Source organism: Eurosta solidaginis, chromosome 4 (genome assembly GCF_040869045.1).
Source record: "Eurosta solidaginis isolate ZX-2024a chromosome 4, ASM4086904v1, whole genome shotgun sequence".
Classification (NCBI taxonomy): Eukaryota; Metazoa; Arthropoda; class Insecta; order Diptera; family Tephritidae; genus Eurosta; species Eurosta solidaginis.
The window spans coordinates 197,378,485-197,398,201 of record NC_090322.1 but is presented as its reverse complement, the minus strand read 5'-3'; the positions used below and the strand labels follow the sequence as shown (position 1 = coordinate 197,398,201).

Below are 19,717 nucleotides of genomic sequence, written 5' to 3'. Positions count from 1 at the left end.
TTTACTTCTTAATTTCTTGCCTAGCCCAAAGTAACATTTATTGGCAAAATTGATTCTCCACCGGGTGTATAGGCTGACTTTGTTGTTTGTGCTATTGCTGGCTCTCAGATGAAGGGAGTCTTATTTCCATGGAACCAATAATACTGAAGTTCAAATTTTGCATTTTACATGCCGATGGTTTTTATAGTATCTGTTAAATTTTTTTGCAGCTCCGCCCCTGCCCCTGCCTACATTAGAGCATCATGCAGCATTAACCAAAAAGACTTTGATGATGATGTAGGCATTTATCTAGCTGTGAACTGAGTTTAGTGAATGAAGAAAAAAAAACAGAATAAACAGAGAAAACATGGAGCGAGTGGAATTCTGCGACGATCACCCAAACGGACAAATGAGTGTTGTTGTGAATAGTTGCGGCTGCTATTTTGGCCATACTAGTCGCATTTGAGTTACATCGTCGTTTTCTTGCCAAAAAGGCAACAAAAAACCAAAAGCAAAGTACAAAAAAAGATCTACATATGTTTTTGTTTGAATACGCCTCTTAAAAGCCTTTACGCAATCATTTAGCTGAGAACGATTGAAATAATTTGCTGCAACCATGTATTTAGTAGTAATATTACAAGTGAATGTGAAACATGTGCTTTGAACAAAAATAAAAATACAATTACTATATATAGTGCATATCAAAGAATATTTTAATAAATAAATAAGTTCTTAAAAATCTGGTCAGAAAAAAAAAAACATGGCGCTACAAAGTGAGCAATGCATACCCACCGCAGAGGTAGCAGAGCTAATCGATTTACATTTGGGTGATTTGCGCGATCCGGATCCCAATTGGCATGTAACCGATTCCGCGATTTCGGGACGCGGTGTGTACGCGCGACGCGATATTAAACGCGGTGAACTGATTTTTCGTGAACATACCCTACTTAACGGTCCAACCGCCTCAAAGGATACACTTTTAAATACATGTATCGTTTGTTTTCGTCTGCTCGAAGAGCAACCAATCGAGAAGGTTCTTTGCGCCGCGGGTTGTTCACTACCAGTTTGTGTGACTTGTCAGCAATCCGAACAACATGCCAGGGAATGCAAATTGTTTCGTTATTGGGTACCCAAAGATACTACACGCATTAATCCGTACTCACTGCGCATTGTTAGTGTAATGCGTTGTTACTTTTTGAGTCGGGAAAAACGCAAACTTTTGCTGTCGATGCAAGCTAATAGCGATAAATATTATTTACGTGAAGTGGAACGAGCTGCATTATGCTTTGAAAATTTCCCAAAAGATAAGGAAACTTTGGGTTTTTTCTATCGTACTGTATGTGTTTATAATACAAATGCATTTGAAGGGCGCAGCATTGTTGATGGTTATGAGACTGCGGTTCGGGCTCTATTCGCCTTGGCCGGTTTAATGAATCATAATTGTACGCCAAATGCATCGCATCAATTCGCTGATGGACAGACAATTGTGGTGACAGCGGCAAGAGATATAGCGCAGAGTGAAGAGATTACAATGACGTATACGAAAATATTATGGAACACTTTTGGGCGTCAACTATTTCTTCGTGCAACTAAACATTTTATATGTAAATGCAAACGTTGCCTGGATCCGACGGTGAGTTTGGTTTTCTTTGTTTTTCTAGAGAGAACTAAAAATGGGTGCTTTCAGAGAACATAGCTGTTATTGATATGTTGTAAACATGTTTGGAAAAATTTTCGATTTCGGTTGTAGTTAAGCTCTCCAAATAATTTCTGTATCGGTCTTGCAAAATGTTGGGTTTCAATTTTGTTTTATCGGTTTCATTCCGCTGTCGGTTTTATTTCACTTTCGCTTTTGTTCCGGTTTTGTAAACGACCGAAGGCTTTGGGGAGTGTTATCGAAGTTGATGGTCCTTTACTGAATGCAGATCCGGTACGTTCCGGTAACAAGCACCATAAAGGTTGTAGCCCGACCATCTCGGGAACGATTTGGTATGACCACATGAGACCTTCTAGGCCATTCCGCCTTCCCATCATCTAGATCCATCAAGAGTTCGGGGTTGCCAGAGCCTCGGTTGTTAATGAAACAGGATTCGCCACGGGTAGGTGAGGTTGACAATTGGGTTGGAGAAGCTATATATTGCGCTGGCAACCCTTCGAAAGGGTTGCACTACACAACCCCTTGAATAAATTTGGTATTTTAGTCGCCTATTACGACAGGCATACCTACCGCGCATATATTCTAAGCCCTCTAACCCGCTGGGGGTTAAATTAAAAATCTAAATTGGTTCTAATGAATTAAATTTTTGGTATTATATAGTGGTGAATGTGAATGACAGTGACTGCGACGCAAAGTGCCACGGCGTCAAATATAATCTGGCCCTTATGCTCCAATAGAATAGCAAAGTCTTCACTTTAGGGCACAGCATAGCTACAAAACGACTTTGTAAGATACCCAAGCCACAAGTGTTATGCTATCTCTAGTCACGTGTGGATATGAGAAGAACGAGGGTACTTACTGGTGTTATAACTTTACATTGATCCATTGCATCTTTTCTTCGACTATTGCTTTTAACAAAAAATACCCTGAAGAGCATGGCTAAGAACACAAATAGCTTAATATCTACGATTTTGATGTCCAAACTAAAAACCTGTGATTTCTGTTGAGCCGTTAGCTCGGTCAAGAAGTTGATCTGTTGCCTCTACTCAGGCTTATATGAACGATGACATTCACAAAGGGCATTAGTCTTATCGAGTGAAAGAAACCCATATATGATCTTTTAGCAAAATTTAAGCCAACGGCTACGGTTTCGGCTTTGGTTGCCTTCCTTGCTGCAAATTGAGTTTATATTTGCAGTAATTTTTTTAGGAGTGCATGAAAAATTATTGCAAAACAAAATTAGATAACGATAGTATGGATCATTAAATTTAAAATCAAGTATAACAAGTAAGGAAGTCTAAGTTCGGGTGAAACCGAACATTGCATACCCAGCTGTACACTTGAAATGCTGTTGTTGTTTGTTTTATGTGCTTAATAGTGTTACAAGGCTGCGCAATAATACATATACATATGGTTCTATTCTGAACTGATTTTTCTTCGAGTTATGGCTCCCAAAACATAGAAAATTGCTTATTCATAAAAGTAGCGATGCCACGCCCATTTTTTAAAATTTGAAGTTTTTCCTATTAATTGTTATAAATACACTTGGGAAATGAAATACCATTGATATAACGCTCTTTTTTGCAAATATATAGCTTATTTTATTCGTCTACGACCCTTTTAAAAATCTTTTATATAAAAGTGGGCGTGGTCTTTAACCGTATTCAAAGCATTCCTTATAGTAAAGGCAACCTCTCTGCCGAATTTTGTTACGATATGTTTAATGATTTTTTATTTATGATTAATATTTGTAAAATTGATTTTATCACAAGTGGGCGGTGTCACGGCCATTTTAAAAAAATTTTTAAAATTTTTATCAAGAGTCTCAATATCAGTCCACACGTCAAATTTCAACATTCTAGGTGTATTATTTACTAAATAATCAGGTTTTTTGTGTTTTCCAAACTATTATATATAAAAAGTGGGCGTAGTTATCTTCCTATTTCGCTCATTTTCAATACCAATCTATTCTGGCTCCAGATAAGCTTGTACAATTTGGTGAAGATATCTCAATATTTACTCAAGTTATCACGTTAACGGACAGACGGACGGACGGGCATGGCTCAATCAAATTTTTTTCGATACTGATGATTTTGATATATGAAAGTCTATATCTATTTCGATTCCTTTATACCTGTACAACCAACCATTATGCAATCAAAATTATAATACCCTATGTACAAGTACAGCTGGGTCTAAAAATAATAATCTTTCGAATACAGAGACAATTTGAAGTTAATTAAAGATATTGTGCTGAGCCAATGGAATGCGGCTTACCAAACGATTTAGTTCGCATCCTACGCACAACCTATAAAATAAATTACATCTTTAAATCAAAACGCATAATTATCCAAACCCATGATTTTCCTCACTTTACAATTTTTACAAGGAAAATAGCTTCAGTATGAAGTAGAGAAAGAAAACATGCAATATGCAATGTTCAACAATAATCGGCCACCTGTTGCTGTCGCATCATCAAGATTTCATGCAATTTGTAGTTGGCATTACAAAAGAGTGCAGCCCAACAGTGAAACACCAAACTAGTTACAAAAAGTCTAGTTTACAACTAGATTTTGTTGACCGAAGTATGTGCAAAACACTGAAATATTTATTAAAAAAAAAGAACATATAACTGGGATAAAGAACTTACGTAGCCTGGCGGAAGTCTACGTTTGTAGCATGCATCCTAATAGTAATCCGTCAAAACCGTTGTGCTTAAGTAAAGACTTGGTTCAAAAGACATGGCACGTGTTTTTTTTTTTTTTTTTCAATAAATTGTATTAGTTACTATACAATATCCAAGAATGACTCGTGGTAAGCCGATATGTGCTGAAATTCGTAATTTAATAATACCAAAAAGGTAAAATCTGGAAAAAGTTATGCAAAAATATCATCAGATCTAAAGTTACCGAGATCTAATATACAAAGTATAGTACAAAATTACAAAAAAAGAGGGAGCTGTAACACTGCAGTCAAAAACAGAGGTCGTGTTTCTAAAATGACTGCTCGCGATACTCGTTTGTTAGACAATATAATACAGCAAAATCGTCGGAGTTCTTTAAAAAACATTTCGAAAGAATGGTGAGATCGGATTGGGAAAACTGTGGGACGGGAATGGACGCGCCAGCAAATGAAAAAAACTGAGCTATGGAATTTATTAAATAAGTTAAGCAAGCACTTATTCACAACTTATACGCATACCAGTTAAATATTAAGGCCAAAGAAAAGCCCCTGTTGACAGCTTCACAAAAAACGAGACGGCTGCTTTGGACAAAGGAGAGACTCTGCTGGGTTCCAAGACAATGGAACTCCATTATTTTTAGCGACGAGTCAAAATTTGATGTATGTTTGGGCGATGCAAGAAAAGGAGTCATTCGGAGGAAAACCGAAGCATATCACCGGGACTGTTTAAGACGTACCACAAAGTTTCCGGCGAGCGTGATGGTTTGGGGATGCACGTCAGCAAAGGGTGTAGGACAACTTAAATTCATAAATGGAACCATTACCGCCAACAAATACATTGATATCCTGGAGGGAAATCTTCTTCCTTCAGCATTAAAAATTTTCGACTGTGGTGAATATATATTTCAACATGATGGTGCTACTCCCCACTCTGCAAAAAAAAACTAAAGAACGGCTTCAACAAAATAATATCGAAACTTTGAACTGGCCATCATCCAGTACGGACCTTAATCCCATTGAGAGCTTGTGGGCATTCATGAAAAGAATACTGCGCAACAACCCCCAAAGAACTATTGACGGATTAGGGTCCAAAATTCAGAAAATTTGAGCCCCAAAAACTTACGAAGAATGCAAAAGCTTGGACACAATGCTCCAGCGGCTGCAAGCCGTGTTAAAAAATAAAGGCTACGTTACTCAATTTTAAAATAAATAAAGATCACTGTACGAATAAATAATAGTCAAATTATTTTCTTTTTTTGAAAGGTTTATTCAATTTGTTTTTGCTTCTGTTTTATCATGTTGTAATAAGCGCTAATATTTTAATTTTACATTAACGAAAAATATGTAAGCTTTACTACGAGCTTATTTTCAGGGTGTGGTGTTTACCTCTTTATGTTATATGCTGTTGTGAGAAAAGTTTCTTGAGAAAAATGCTGGGTGTACGAATTAATAGTGGTTTGGGCTAGTAGTTTCAATGGAACTAGAGTCAATTGACAAAATTCGCTTTTGAAATAGTACTAATGTTAATAACATTAAATCCAAATACGAAAGAGAATTAATATCAGAATCATGTTGGAATCAACGCCATTGACACCAGCACCTTTGGAATAACATTTGTCCAAAATATAAGTTATGGGCCTCTTTGCATTGATTTTTGACAATTATTCTTCCGAAGGGCATCTTAGATTTTTTCCCATATAAAAAAGTAATTGTTCACACTTTGTAGGGAGAAAAATCTGAAAAACCATTGTAAAAAAATGCCAAAAATAAACAAGAATTTCGAGGGACATTTTACTTTGATTTTGTGAGACCAAAATTGATTGGGCTTAAAAACTACATACTCTAAAAAATTCAGAAAAAGCAAAAACAAATTCGAAATTTTCATAAAACTTTTCCTTGAACCTTCGCATTTTTTCGAAAAACTCTTGGAAATTGAAGCAATTTCAGTTACAAAATTCAAAGAATTTTTCCTTGAAATATCGAAAATGGAAAAAAAGAATTTAATTGACGAAATTTGATCAAAATTTCCCTGCTATTTTTCTGCACGCTGCTGTAAATATAGGTGCAAACAATTTTTTTAAAGTGGGAGTGTCATCGCTTTTTTTTCCTGGAAACTGTTTTTAATCGTACCAACCCTTAGTATGGCGGCCACCGTGGTGTGATGGTAGCGTGCTCCGCCTATCACACCGTATGCCCTGGGTTCAACTCCCGGGCAAAGCAACATCAAAATTTTAGAAATAAGATTTTTCAATTAGAAGAAAATTTTTCTAAGCGGGGTCGCCCCTCGGCAGTGTCTGGCAAGCGCTCCGATTGTATTTCTGCCATGAAAAGCTCTCAGTGAAAACTCATCTGCCTTGCAGATGCCGTTCGGAGTCGGCATAAAACATGTAGGTCCCGTCCGGCCAATTTGTAGGGAAAAATCAAGAGGAGCACGACGCAAATTGGAAGAGAAGCTCGGCCTTAGATCTCTTCGGAGGTTATCGCGCCTTACATTTATTTATTTTAACCCTTAGTTCATTTTACTAAGACCAAAAATATATGCTATCTAGGCTGCTAGATCGAGGTCTTAGCAAAGCGCCACCCTCTTGCAGCTAGAAAGGAGGAGGCTATTACCGGATAATTTCTGGACTATATACAGACAATTTTGCGATTGAATTTGGGATCCCATATAGATAGTTTTATTTATTTTGGGATAGTTTTGAAAATATTTCAGGACGCTTTCGTTAAAATTTAGAGAACAGTTTTAGGATCATATCAGGACTATTTCGGGATCATGTCGGAACTATTTCTGAACAGTTTTCTGGATAAAAGCCATTTTATGTGATTTTTTTAAGTTGTAAGGGGCCTATTTGGGTATAATTTCTAAAGAGTTTTTAAACCATTTTGATAACGTTTCTAGACTATATTTGGAATATTTCTGATAGTTTCTTAACTACTCACTAACTTTGGAGGCTACTAAAGATTGTTTTCTGGACGAACCCGCGGGTAAAGGGTGGTCTACATATAAAAAGGGATTGCCGTGCGTATAAAGACTTTAAAACGACTTGGCCGATGTCGGTAATATTTTTTTGTGTATCTTAGATGGCTTAGAAAATATTAAAAAATAAAACGAACAATAAAAAAATGTTAAGTATTTTTAAGTGCAAAAAAAAAAACTATGGACATGAATAAGAATGAATGGGAGTGAGAGTTGGAGTACGATTGGGTTGGGAGCGGGAGTGGGAGTTGGAGTACAATTTGGGTTGGGAGCGGGAGTGGGAGTGGGAGTTGCAGAAGTGAGCGTGGGGGTGAGAGTGGGAGTGATAGTGAAAGTTGGAGTACTTAATCTCCGCAATTATTTGAACTTGGTGTAGAGATTCCATATTTCACATTTGCATGATGAAAATGAGGTGAGGAAGTTAGTGGGATTGAAAGAGGAAGGACCGGACAAGTTTAAAAATAGATGAACGATAAAGTTGATAAGAATTGGATAGATAGGAAAATAGATGCTTATTTTAATTTTATAGTTTTTTCCAATAATAAATTTGTCTACTTTAGAAAATAATAATATTAGGGCAATTCTGTCATTCCGCGTTTTCTGGAACAAATATGCAACACCCAGAGCCCCACTTACACAAGAAATAGCCGTTCGATCTAACTCTGCATTTATCGTTAAAATTTAATTAAAACATCAAATGCATTCAAAAAATTTTAAAAAGTGTCTCGCACAGAAAATGTTGTTTTTTTAACAAAAATATAAGTTTGGACATTCTTGCACATTTACAAAGTTTATATTCAAATAGTATAGAATATGTAGAAACCGTAGAAAATGTTTCACAAATGTATTTTGTTGTTGCATGAAGAAAACTTTTCATAGAAAATTTTAAAACTTTCTACGTTTTCTGTGGATTCTAGACGGGATGAATACACCCATTTTCCAATAAAAGAGTCCCAAAAACAAATTTGGAAAGATTAAAAGGTATTTACTAACCGAAACTTATATCGCCTTAGACATTATTTTCGGACCTTTATATATGTTTGAGAGTTATTCGGATGCCCTGTTTTTATACTCAGTTGAGCAGAGCTCACAGAGTATATTAAGTTTGATTGGATAACGGTTGGTTGTACATATATAAAGGAATCGAGATAGATATAGACTTCCATATATCAAAATAATCAGGATCGAAAAAAAATTTGATTGAGCCATGTCCGTCCGTCCGTCCGTCCGTCCGTCCGTCCGTTAACACGATAACTTGAGTACATTTTGATGTATCTTGATGAAATTTGGTATGTAGGTTCCTGAGCACTCATCTCAGATCGCTATTTAAAATTAACGATATCGGACTATAACCACGCCCACTTTTTCGATATCGAAAATTTCGATAAACCGAAAAAGTGCGATAATTCATTACAAAAGACCGATAAAGCGACGAAACTTGGTAGATGAGTTGAACTTATGACGCAAAATAGAAAATTAGTAAAATTTTGGACAATGGGCGTGGCACCGCCCACTTTTAAAAGAAGGTAATTTAAAAGTTTTGCAAGCTGTAATTTGGCAGTCGTTGAAGATATCATGATGAAATTTGGCAGGAACGTTACTCTTATTACTATATGTACGCTTAATAAAAATTTGCAAAATCGGAGAGGGACCACGCCCACTTTTAAAAAAAATTTTTTTTTAAAGTAAAATTTTAACAAAAAATTTAATATCTTTACAGTATATAAGTAAATTATGTCAAGATTCAAATCCAGTAATGATATGGTGCAAAAAAATACAAAAATAAAAGAAAATTTAAAAATGGGCGTGGCTCCGCCCTTTTTCATTTAATTTGTCTAGGATATTTTTAACGCCATAAGTCGAACAAAAATTAACCAATCCTTTTGAAATTTGGTAGGGGCATAGATTTTATGGCGTTAACTGTTTTCTGCGAAAATGGGAGAAATCGGTTGATGTCACGCCCAGTTTTCATACACAGTCGTCCGTCTGTCCTTCCGCATGGCCGTTAACACGATAACTTGAGCAAAAATCGATATATCTTTACTAAACTCATCTGAACACACTTTATCTTGGTATGAAAAATGAACGAAATCCGACTATGACCGCGCCCACTTTTTCGATATCGAAAATTACGAAAAATGAAAAAAATGCCATAATTCTATACCAAATACGAAAAAAGGGATGAAATATGTTAAGGTACTTGGATTGTTTTATTGACGCGAATTATAACTTTAGAAAAAACTTTTTAGAATGGTTGTGACACCTACCATATTAAGTAGAAGAAAATGAAAAAGTTCTGCAGGACGAAATAAAAAACTCTTAAAATCTTGGCAGGTATTACATATATAAATAAATTAGCGGTATCCAACAGATGATGTTCTGGGTCACCCTGGTCCACATTTTGGTCGATATCTGGAAAAAGCCTGCACATATACGACTACCACCACTCCCTTTTAAAACTCTCATTAATACCTCTAATTTGATACCCATATCGTACAAACTCATTCTAGAGTCACCCCTGGTCCACCTTTATGGCGATATTTCGAAAAGGTGAACACCTATAGAACGAAGGCCCACTCCCTTTTAAAAATACTCATTAACACCTTTCATTTGATACCCATATCGTACAAACAAATTCTAGAGTCACCCCTGGCCCAAGTTTATGGCGATATCTCGAAACGGCGTCCACATATGGAACTAAGGATTACTCCCTTTTAAAATACTCATTAACACCTTTCATTTGATACCCATATCGTACAAACGCATTCTAGAGTCACACCTGGTCCATCTTTATGGCGATATCTCGAAAAGGCGTCCACCTATAGAACTAAGGCCCACTCCCTCTTAAAATACTAATTAACTCCTTTCGTTTGATACCCATATTGCACAAACGAATTCTAGAGTCACCCCTGGTCCACCTTTATGGCGATATCTCGAAAAGGGGTCCACCAATAGAACTAGGCCCCACGCCCTTTCAAAATAATCATTAACACCTTTCATTTGATACCCATATCATACAAACAAATTCTAAAGTCACCCCTGGTCCACCTTTATGGCGATATCTCGAAAAGGCGAACACCTATAAAACGAAGGCCCACTCCCTTTTAAAAATACTCATTAAAACCTTTCATTTGATACCCATATCGTACAAACAAAGTCTAGAGTCACCCCTGGTCCACCTTTATTGCGATACCTCGAAAATGCGTCCACCTATAGAACTAAGGCCCACTCCCTCTTAAAATACTCATTAACTCCTTTCGTTTGATACCCATATTGCACAAACGAATTCTAGAGTCACCCCTGGCCCACCTTTATGGCGATATCTCGAAACGGCGTCCACCTATAGAACTAAGGCTCACTCCCTTTTAAAATACTCATTAACACCTTTCGTTTGATGCCCATATTGTGCAAACAAATTCTAGGGTCACCCCTGGTCCACCTTTATGGCGATATCTCGAAACGGCGTCGACCTATGGAACTAAGGATTACTCCCTTTTAAAATGCTCATTAACACCTTTCATTTGATACCCATATCGTACAAACGCATTCTAGAGTCACCCCTGATCCATCTTTACGGCGATATCTCGAAAAGGCGTCCATCTACAGAACTTAGGTCCACGCCCTTTTAAAATACTCATTAATACCTTTCATTTGATACCCATATCGTACAAACGCATTCTAGAGTCAACCCTGATCCACCTTTATGGCTATATCCCTAAATGGCGTCCACCTATAGAACTATGGCCCACTCCCTCATAAGATACTCTTTAATGCCTTTCATTTGATACACATGTCATACAAACACATTCCAGGGTTTCCCTTGGTTCATTTTCCTACATGGTTATTTTCCCTTATGTTGTCACCATAGCTCTCAACTGAGTATGTAATGTTCGGTTGCACCCGAACTTAACCTTCATTACTTGTTGAATATAATCACATGTGGGAAAATAAAAATATCGCATGCGATTTTTTGTTTGTTCATACAGTTTATATTTATTCCCTCTCGCTCTTCATTCAATTACCATCTAGAAAAAAAAGCTTAGACTAATTAAAAAGCATGTACGTGTTAATGTACACGGAAAAAAAAGACTGGTAAAATCCACCGAAATACGGGTCAATTCAACCGAAATTTTTGTTAATTTTTATCCATCGCAACAAGATGTTGAATCAACTGCGCACAAATCGTTGATTCGTAATTGACCGTTTTAGTAGTAAAATGAACAAAAAAGTTGTTGCGACAGCTTTGTACGAAAGTACTTATGTTGCCTCCTAAGAGATCTAAGGCCGAGCTTCTCTTCCAATTTGCGTCGTGCTCATCTTGATTTTCCCTACAAAGTGGCCGGACGGGACTTACATGTTTTATGAACACCCCGAACGGCATCTGCAAGGCAGATGAGTTTTCACTGAGAGATTTTCATGGCAGAAATACACTCGGAGCGCTTTCCAAACACTGCCGAGGGGCGACCCCGCTTAGAAAAATTTTCTTCTAATTGAAAAACCTTATTTCTAAAATTTTGATGTTGCTTTGCCTGGGGTGCGAACCCAGGGCATACGGTGTAGCAGGCGGAGCACGCTACCATCACACCACGGTGGCACTTACTAACCGAACGTCAATTGGGCTTACATCAAATATGCTTGCACACATTAAACATTATACACTTTATTATTTTGTTTTATTAAACGCACTTTCACCAAAGTTTATATTTTATAATTTATTTAATTTATAGTTTTGAACTTCGCTTTGCAAATAGAAATGAAAATAGTAGTCACAAAACTGATTCTCAATTCTTTCAGTTGCAGCTCAGCTCATTCTCAATTTCTTCTCTCGCATGTAGTTGCCACACTTGATTGTTTCGAACAAAACTTGTATAAATGTTTGACATAACATTTTAAATAGAGAACTTGTAAGTTATAGAAAAGTAAAGAATCAAATCGCAGGAAGGTAATTCACCACTGGAGTAACTTTACATATAATTCGGCAAGTTTAACTTTCGTAACACTTTAACTTGAAACGATTCCAAAACAACTCAAACTTTTATGTTGTCGGAAACATCAACATTAAAAAAGAATGTTTTTTATTATCTTATTAAATTCGTTCGCGTGAGTGAAAATTCGTAAAAACTTAAACAAAATGTTACTTACTTTGGAAAAATCCTGTTCGTTCACAAAACTTTTGCAACAAGAGGGCGCAATTTTGCATTTCGCTTGGAGGAGAAGTTTCAAAATTGTACCCGATAAATAGGTGTCCCGGTATCTCACAATTTTTTACACAATAAATTCAAAAAAGGGTTTTTCGTTTTGTATTGATAACTGAAAAACTAGTTTTTTTTTTTTTTTATCCCATTTTGTGTGTTTTTCCGATTTGGTGGTTCTCTTATTTTGGTATTTTTTTTTTAAACAAGTGGCACCATCGTCATAAGTACAAAATAGAGAGCTCAGTGAGCGTGAAATTCTCTCTGAAGTTTGCTCATGTATTGACTGTTGATCGCTGTTGAAATGACCAGTGACATCAGTTGTGTTAACAGAAAAATTAGTTAGATTGACCAGGATTCTGTCAATTTTACAGAATTTTGTTAACTTAAGAGCGACAATTTCTCTTCTGTTGAAAGGACTAAACTAATTTGTTCGTTTGACAAAGAACTCGGTCGAATTAACCATAATTCGATCAATTTCACCGAATCTCCGTTAAGTCTAGAACATCAGAACCGATTTGTTGATTTTACTAGCACCATTTCTTTCAGTGTATTTGTATGCAATAATATCATTAAAGAAAAACGGGTGACAGCTGGCAATATTTGTCTATATGAAATATGTCTAAAATATGTTTTCTATGTGGAAAGTATGATGATTGAGAACCTTGACGGCATATGTGCACAAGTGCGTATAAGTAAAGGGAAATGTTTAAGGAAAACATAAAAAAATGCTACAATGATAATGATAATGATAAATTTGTTAAGCACAAAATGAACAACATAGATGTACGCATTAGGGATGTTCTTATTATACTTTTTATTTGTTAGCACTTATCCGTATTTTTGTGATAACATCTTATCAATCTCATGTAAGAGCTTATTTGAGAATAGCAATCTAGATGGGTATATCTTTTATATTATTATTAAGAGCCCCTATTTGGTGAGTATAGTCCAGAGGTGCCTATCACTTAGCGTGTTGTGACCAGCAGTACTGGATATGCCCGAATTTATTATATCAAAAAATGTAAAAAATTAATAATTAATAAAAAGTACTAAGAAATTTTATATTATCTTTGTTTATTTATAATATTCGTTTTTGGCGACCTTTTTATTTAAAGAAATTGGTTTTATCTGTACCGGCTCGAGGTCAATATATTTAGTAATAAAAACACCAGTTTTTATTTTTTTATTCCGATATATTTCGGTTACACGTCGGTAACCGTCTTCAAGGGACTATACAAAACAATGTAAAAACAAATTTTCATACATGTAATATGTCATATTTTATAAACATACATACATTTTTGAGTTAAACGCCCGTTCGCGTTGGCGTGGAGTTTTGTACTGTCGATTTTGTTGTGAGTAAGTGTCTGTACAAGTGAGCGACGTTGATCGTGTCTGTTTTGAAGTTTAGTCGTATGTCAGGTGGTGTATGTATTATGTGTAACATTTCCAGTGTTAATCTCTTTCTATAGTGATTTTGTTGTTGTAATACCGACGCTTTCTCAAAGTTTGGACAGTGGCCACTAGATGCACAGCGGGCTGTTAGTGCAGTTTTTTGGTTATTTAAATTATGACAATGTTTCATGTCCGATTTGTGCTGTGCTATTCTCGCTTTTAACTTCGATTTGGTGGTGCCTACGTAAATACTAACGCAGTACTTAACTTATTTTAACTTAAGTTTTATAAGTATTTACGTAGGCACCACCAAATCGAAGTTAAAAACGAGAATAGCAGTACTTAACTTATTTTAACTTAAGTTTTATAAGTATTTACGTAGGCACCACCAAATCGAAGTTAAAAACGAGAATAGCACAGCACAAATCGGACATGAAACATTGTCATAATTTAAATAACCAAAAAACTGCACTAACAGCCCACTGTGCATCTAGTGGCCACTGTCCAAACTTTGAGAAAGCGTCGGTATTACAACAACAAAATCACTATAGAAAGAGATTAACACTGGAAATGTTACACGTAATACATACATCACCTGACATACGACTAAACTTCATAACAGACACGATCAACGTCGCTCACTTGTACAGACACTTAAGCCCCCATTACTGATACTTAGCATAGACTTGACTTGACTTGGCGTAAACTTGGCAACTTAGCCACGATTATACTCCACTTGGCGTATAAAATCTGGCATCATAATCAGCGTTGAAATTTATTTCTAAATAAATGTCAATTTGTATGACAAAATGTCAAAATGAAATGGAAACAAACAAATGGCATCTCAAAATGTAAACGTCACTTAGAACTTACATAGAAAATCAAAATTCAACAGACTTCTAAGTCAAGTTAAGTTTTGAGTAATCAGTAACATGCAATGTTAATTTAACAGAACTGTAAGTGACAGTTCGCAAGCCAAGTCAAGTCTATGCTAAGTATCAGTAATGGAGCCTTTACTCACAACAAAATCAACAGTACAAAACTCCACGCCAACGCGAACGGACGTTTAACTCAAAAATGTATGTATGTTTATAAAATATGACATATTACATGTATGAAAATTTGTTTTTACATTGTTTTGTATAGTCCCTTTAAGACGGTTACTGACCTGTAACCGAAATATATCGGAATAAAAAAATAAAAACTGGTGTTTTTATTACTAAATATATTGACCTCGAGCCGGTACAGATAAAACCAATTAGTTTATTTATATTACAAACCAGTGCTCTGCGCGTTGCTGCTGCAGTAAAACTAATTTCAGAAATTGGTATTTTTTTCTTCCTTCCACTTCCTTTCCCACTATTTTCCTCTAACTTCCTTTTTTCTTCTAATTTTTTCCTTATCTCTCTTTTCATTAAACTGTCGATTTCCTCTCCCTCGCCTCCTCCTATCAGGTTTTTCTCCCATATTGTTCTGCATCTGCTTTTCCCTGTACATTTTTCCGTCCGTGTCTTCCTCCCCGCCTCTATCCCCTTCTGATTTCTTTCAATATATTTTTCTTTGCAACTTTCTTTTTCATCAGGCTAAATTTACCACTCTCTCCCACACTCATCATTAATACGATTTTTTCGAATAGGTCGATCCTTGATCTAAGTACTCCCAATATTATATTCGGCGAAAAGCAAACCGCAACTTAAATAGTATTTTATTAAACAGGTCGGTCGCTAATTAATTTTACAGAGAAAAGGCATCCCAAATAATGAATTACGCTGGAAAAAGGCTAACTAAGAAAAGAACTTCAAGAGTATTGAATCATAAAAATACTCTTCTTTATAGATCGTTATCTAACCCTGTTCCTAGAAAAAAGATTCCCATATAGAAAGTTCAAGGAAGTATGAGCTTTGAAGCAAGTCGGATATAAAAATTCGGAGTAGTCACTCATGTCACATCAAACACAAACTCCTCAGCATAAAAAACCTTTAAAATACCGAAAACCAAAATCGAAATTAAAATGATATCCCGCTGCGCACCCTTTTCAGGCTAATTTTACTGTGCCCATAACTTTCCTCTAACTGTAGGCAATAACCTGACGAAGTTTTATTGAAATTTGATGAATGGTTTGCATGCTTATGTTTCCATATGTCTATGTATTTCTTTAAGAACTGTTAGGCCAAATGTACATAGAACGCTTTCAAAGGGGGAAAAACGGCAAGCCAAAAGGCGCTTATGTATCCCAGCGGGTATGCCTGTCGTAAGAGGGGACTCAAATACCCAAATGATTCAAGGGGTTGTGTAGCGATACCTTTTCAAATGGTTGTTAGCACAGATTAAAGTTTTCCAACCAAATTTACCGTGGCGATTCCTGTTTCTTCAGCTGCCAAGGCTCTGGCGACCTCAATTTCCTCATGGATTTAAGGGGTGGGGGCGCGATGATCTAGAAGGTTCAATGTGGTCATATTAAACCGTTCTCGTGATGGTCGAGCCAGTCCCTTAATGGCGCTAGTGATCGGAACATACCGGATCTATATCCAGCAAAGGCCCATCAACATCGAGAACATCGAGGATTGGCTTATTGCAGGTGTGTAAATAGCTATAGATATTGGGTTTTTAAACTTTGAAATGGCATAACTCAAACACCACATATAATGACCCATAAAGAAAAGACCACTTGTTAGAAAAATGTATATCAGATGACTATAAATTAAACGAGTCGATAAATTCAACACGAAATAAATTTTCTTAAAAGAAGAAAATGAAACAACACTAGTGTTTATTAATATACCATATAAACGTAAATAAGAAAATCTATTTGTGTGTTTACATACAGAGCGTACCAGTTAACATATTAATGTCACCATATGTCGTGCAATAGCACAATTAACATGAATATGCAGTACTAAGTAAATATTGCGCATACGCCATGTACGCTAAACAAACACGTGCGTTACTACATCAATTTATATGTATTACATACATATGTTTGTCAGAACACAATAATATTATGCTATATACATATATACGAAACGACAACATTATTACCAGAGTTGCAAACCGCCTTGAAAATCGAAGCGGTCGATTCAGTGGTTCGAAACACTCAGGCAAAACTTGAACCGGTTCGTGAACCGGTTTGCGGGTACCTCTGAACCGCAGAACCGGTTCGGTTCAAGTGGTTCAAACATTTAATACTAAGTTTGATAGTATACAAAATTTTAAATTCGTCACTAATTCATACATATAAAACATACCTAGTAAATTTTAGATGCGAGATTACTACACAAACTAAAAGATATTCATGAAAATGTAAATTTCTTCATTGCTTTTCTTAGCCATTAAGCTTACAAATGTTGATATACGGTCTTCCTTTAAAACGGTATTGTTCCCAAATTATGTTTATTTATTAGTTTTTAATAATTACAATTTAAAATATCGTTCTAACTATAACACAAACTATCTTAATATATAAAAAACACGTGTCACAAGTTTGAGGTCAATGGACTCCTAAACTACTGAACCGATTTTAAATTTGTTTTTCACTCCGTGTGTAGTTTGATCTAACTTGAAATATAGGATAGGCTATATCTCAGTTTATAGTCGCAATATTATTTTATTGCAATTTTTTTTAATTGTTTATAGGTAATATTAAAATTTTACGTATACGCAGTGGCACTCATATTTTCAGGTGGTGCGGATATACTTCCGTGTAATTGCTTGGTGTTTAATTAAACAACGTGCTAATCAATAAAAAATATTATAGCGAATGATATCAAGTATAGCACATCACCAGGCCCGCCGAGAGGGGTTGGGGGGTTTCTGAGGGGGCCCACGAATTAGAGGTACTATGAATTTTTTTTTAATACAGGAGAGTCGTTAGTTGTTCCATGTGCAATTTTTAAGCCGAATTTCAAAAGCAACGAAAATCTGCATTTCGTTTTAATATTATAGTGAAGTGTGAAAAATAAAAATCTATATATATTAAAAGAAAGGCTAAAATGTGTGTTAGTTGGTCGCCGGTGTTTGAAGAGATGCATCGGTCGATTTTGTTTAAACTTTCACACAATTTGCGTAAACCTTACGCGGTGGTTACTACATAGGTTTGGTTGCGAGCGACCTACCGCGTCTCGAGATATAGGCCAAAACGTGGACCCGAGTACCCCTAGAATGTGTTTATAGAATATGGATAACAAATGAAAGCTGTTGATGTGTGCTTTATTATAGGGTAATTTTCATACCCCTGGGTGACTAGGATCTCAAGATATAGGTCAAAACGTGGGCCACTGAATGCCTAGACAGTGTTTATACAATATGGATATCAAATGAAAGCTGTTGATGAGTGCTTTAGTACAGAGTAATATATTATCCAGAGACGGATTGGGACTGGGATTAGGACTAGGACTGGGACTGGGACTGGGACTGGAATAAAATACATACCAGCCTCTGGGGCAGGCAATAAGGGATGCAGAAGATGAGAAGGAATTGAGAGACGAGAAAAGAGAGAAGGAGATTGAGAAAGAGGTAGAATGAGACGAAAATGGAGATAGATGAAGCGAAAAAGACGGAGGGAGGAGTGAATAAAAGGATTAGGAAAAAGTGAAGAGGGGGCAGAGTCAAAAGGAAAAAGCTTCTTAAAATATATGCAGATAGGCTAAATTTAGGGCAGGATAACGTCTGCCGGGTCTTCTAGTATATATATACATTTCAAAGTTTACACAAAGCTTCCAAAAATTAATAAAATTTTCATCAATTTTCCAGACTTATTAAAAACATTCAAAAAATTTCTGAGTGTGCAGTTTTGTAGCTCATCTAACTGTAGTGTAATAATGTGCAAGTTTAAAGAGGGTGTTCGCATTTTTTCCATACACCGCATGAACAAAATTTGTTTTTATATGGAAGATACGGGCAACACCCTCGGGGGAAAACTTTTAAAAAATTAACGGTAGTTCTCATCTACTTGGAACTTGCACTCTGTTACACTTCAATTGAATGAGCTTCAAGACTGCACTTTCAGAGATTTTCTAAAAACTATTAATAAAAAGTTTCGAAAATTGATAAAAATTTGATTAATTTAACTTTAAAATTTTTATAATTATACATATGTACATATGTACGTGGTTTGTGTTATAGTTCGGACTATGTTATAAATGTTATAAATGAAAAATGAAAAAGCTCTTTCATATACAAAGTTGTTATGCACGGGCAAAGTTGGCAACTCACTGCGTTGCCATCGAGAAAAAATGTATGCAATTTTATCTTAGAGTTGTATTTTCAAGAAAACAGGTGAATTAAAAAAGTTAAGTGATTTTTGTTGAAACTTTATTTTGAACCGAACCGAACCATTTTTTGTTTTGGGCTTTCGGATCGGTTTTTGGAGTTAAGAAAAAAACGGTTCGGTTCGTGGTTCGGTTCAAAGCCTCAAAATAGCGGGTGCTTCGGTTCAGGAACCGGTTCGGTTCGAACCGGTTTGCAGCCCTGATTATTACAATATAATAAAAGTTTCATGTGGCACATAATTATGCGTTAACTTGCGTTGGAAAAAAAAAAACAAACCAGCTAAACCCACTAACAACTGACACATTCCAACGCAATTGAGCATTTATATATTTAACAAAATATTTATGTATGCACAAATTAACGTAGCTATCATATAATATATACGTGGGAAATAGGCTTGTTACCGTTACGCAGAGTCAGCACAACACCGCGAAATGCCATCGTAAATTGGCAAAATATCAAAATGAAATGAGCGTGAATACATTAGAAAGGAGCTAAAAGTTTTGCTTCGAATACGATTGAAAATTATATACTCAGGTGTAGCATTTGATGTGTAAACATCTT

The 19,717-nt window shown here is 35.9% G+C and overlaps 1 protein-coding gene across 1 annotated transcript in view; it reads left to right on the top strand.

Annotated features, from left to right (window-relative positions):
• Positions 1-398: 398 nt before the first annotated feature.
• SmydA-8 (SET and MYND domain containing, arthropod-specific, member 8) overlaps positions 399-19,717 on the top strand; it is a 50,749-nt gene continuing 31,430 nt past the window's right edge. The window contains exon 1 of the mRNA XM_067784509.1: positions 399-1,612. Coding sequence (XP_067640610.1) covers positions 740-1,612 — 873 coding nt within the window. The 5' untranslated portion in view covers positions 399-739. The remainder of the gene's footprint in view (positions 1,613-19,717) is intronic.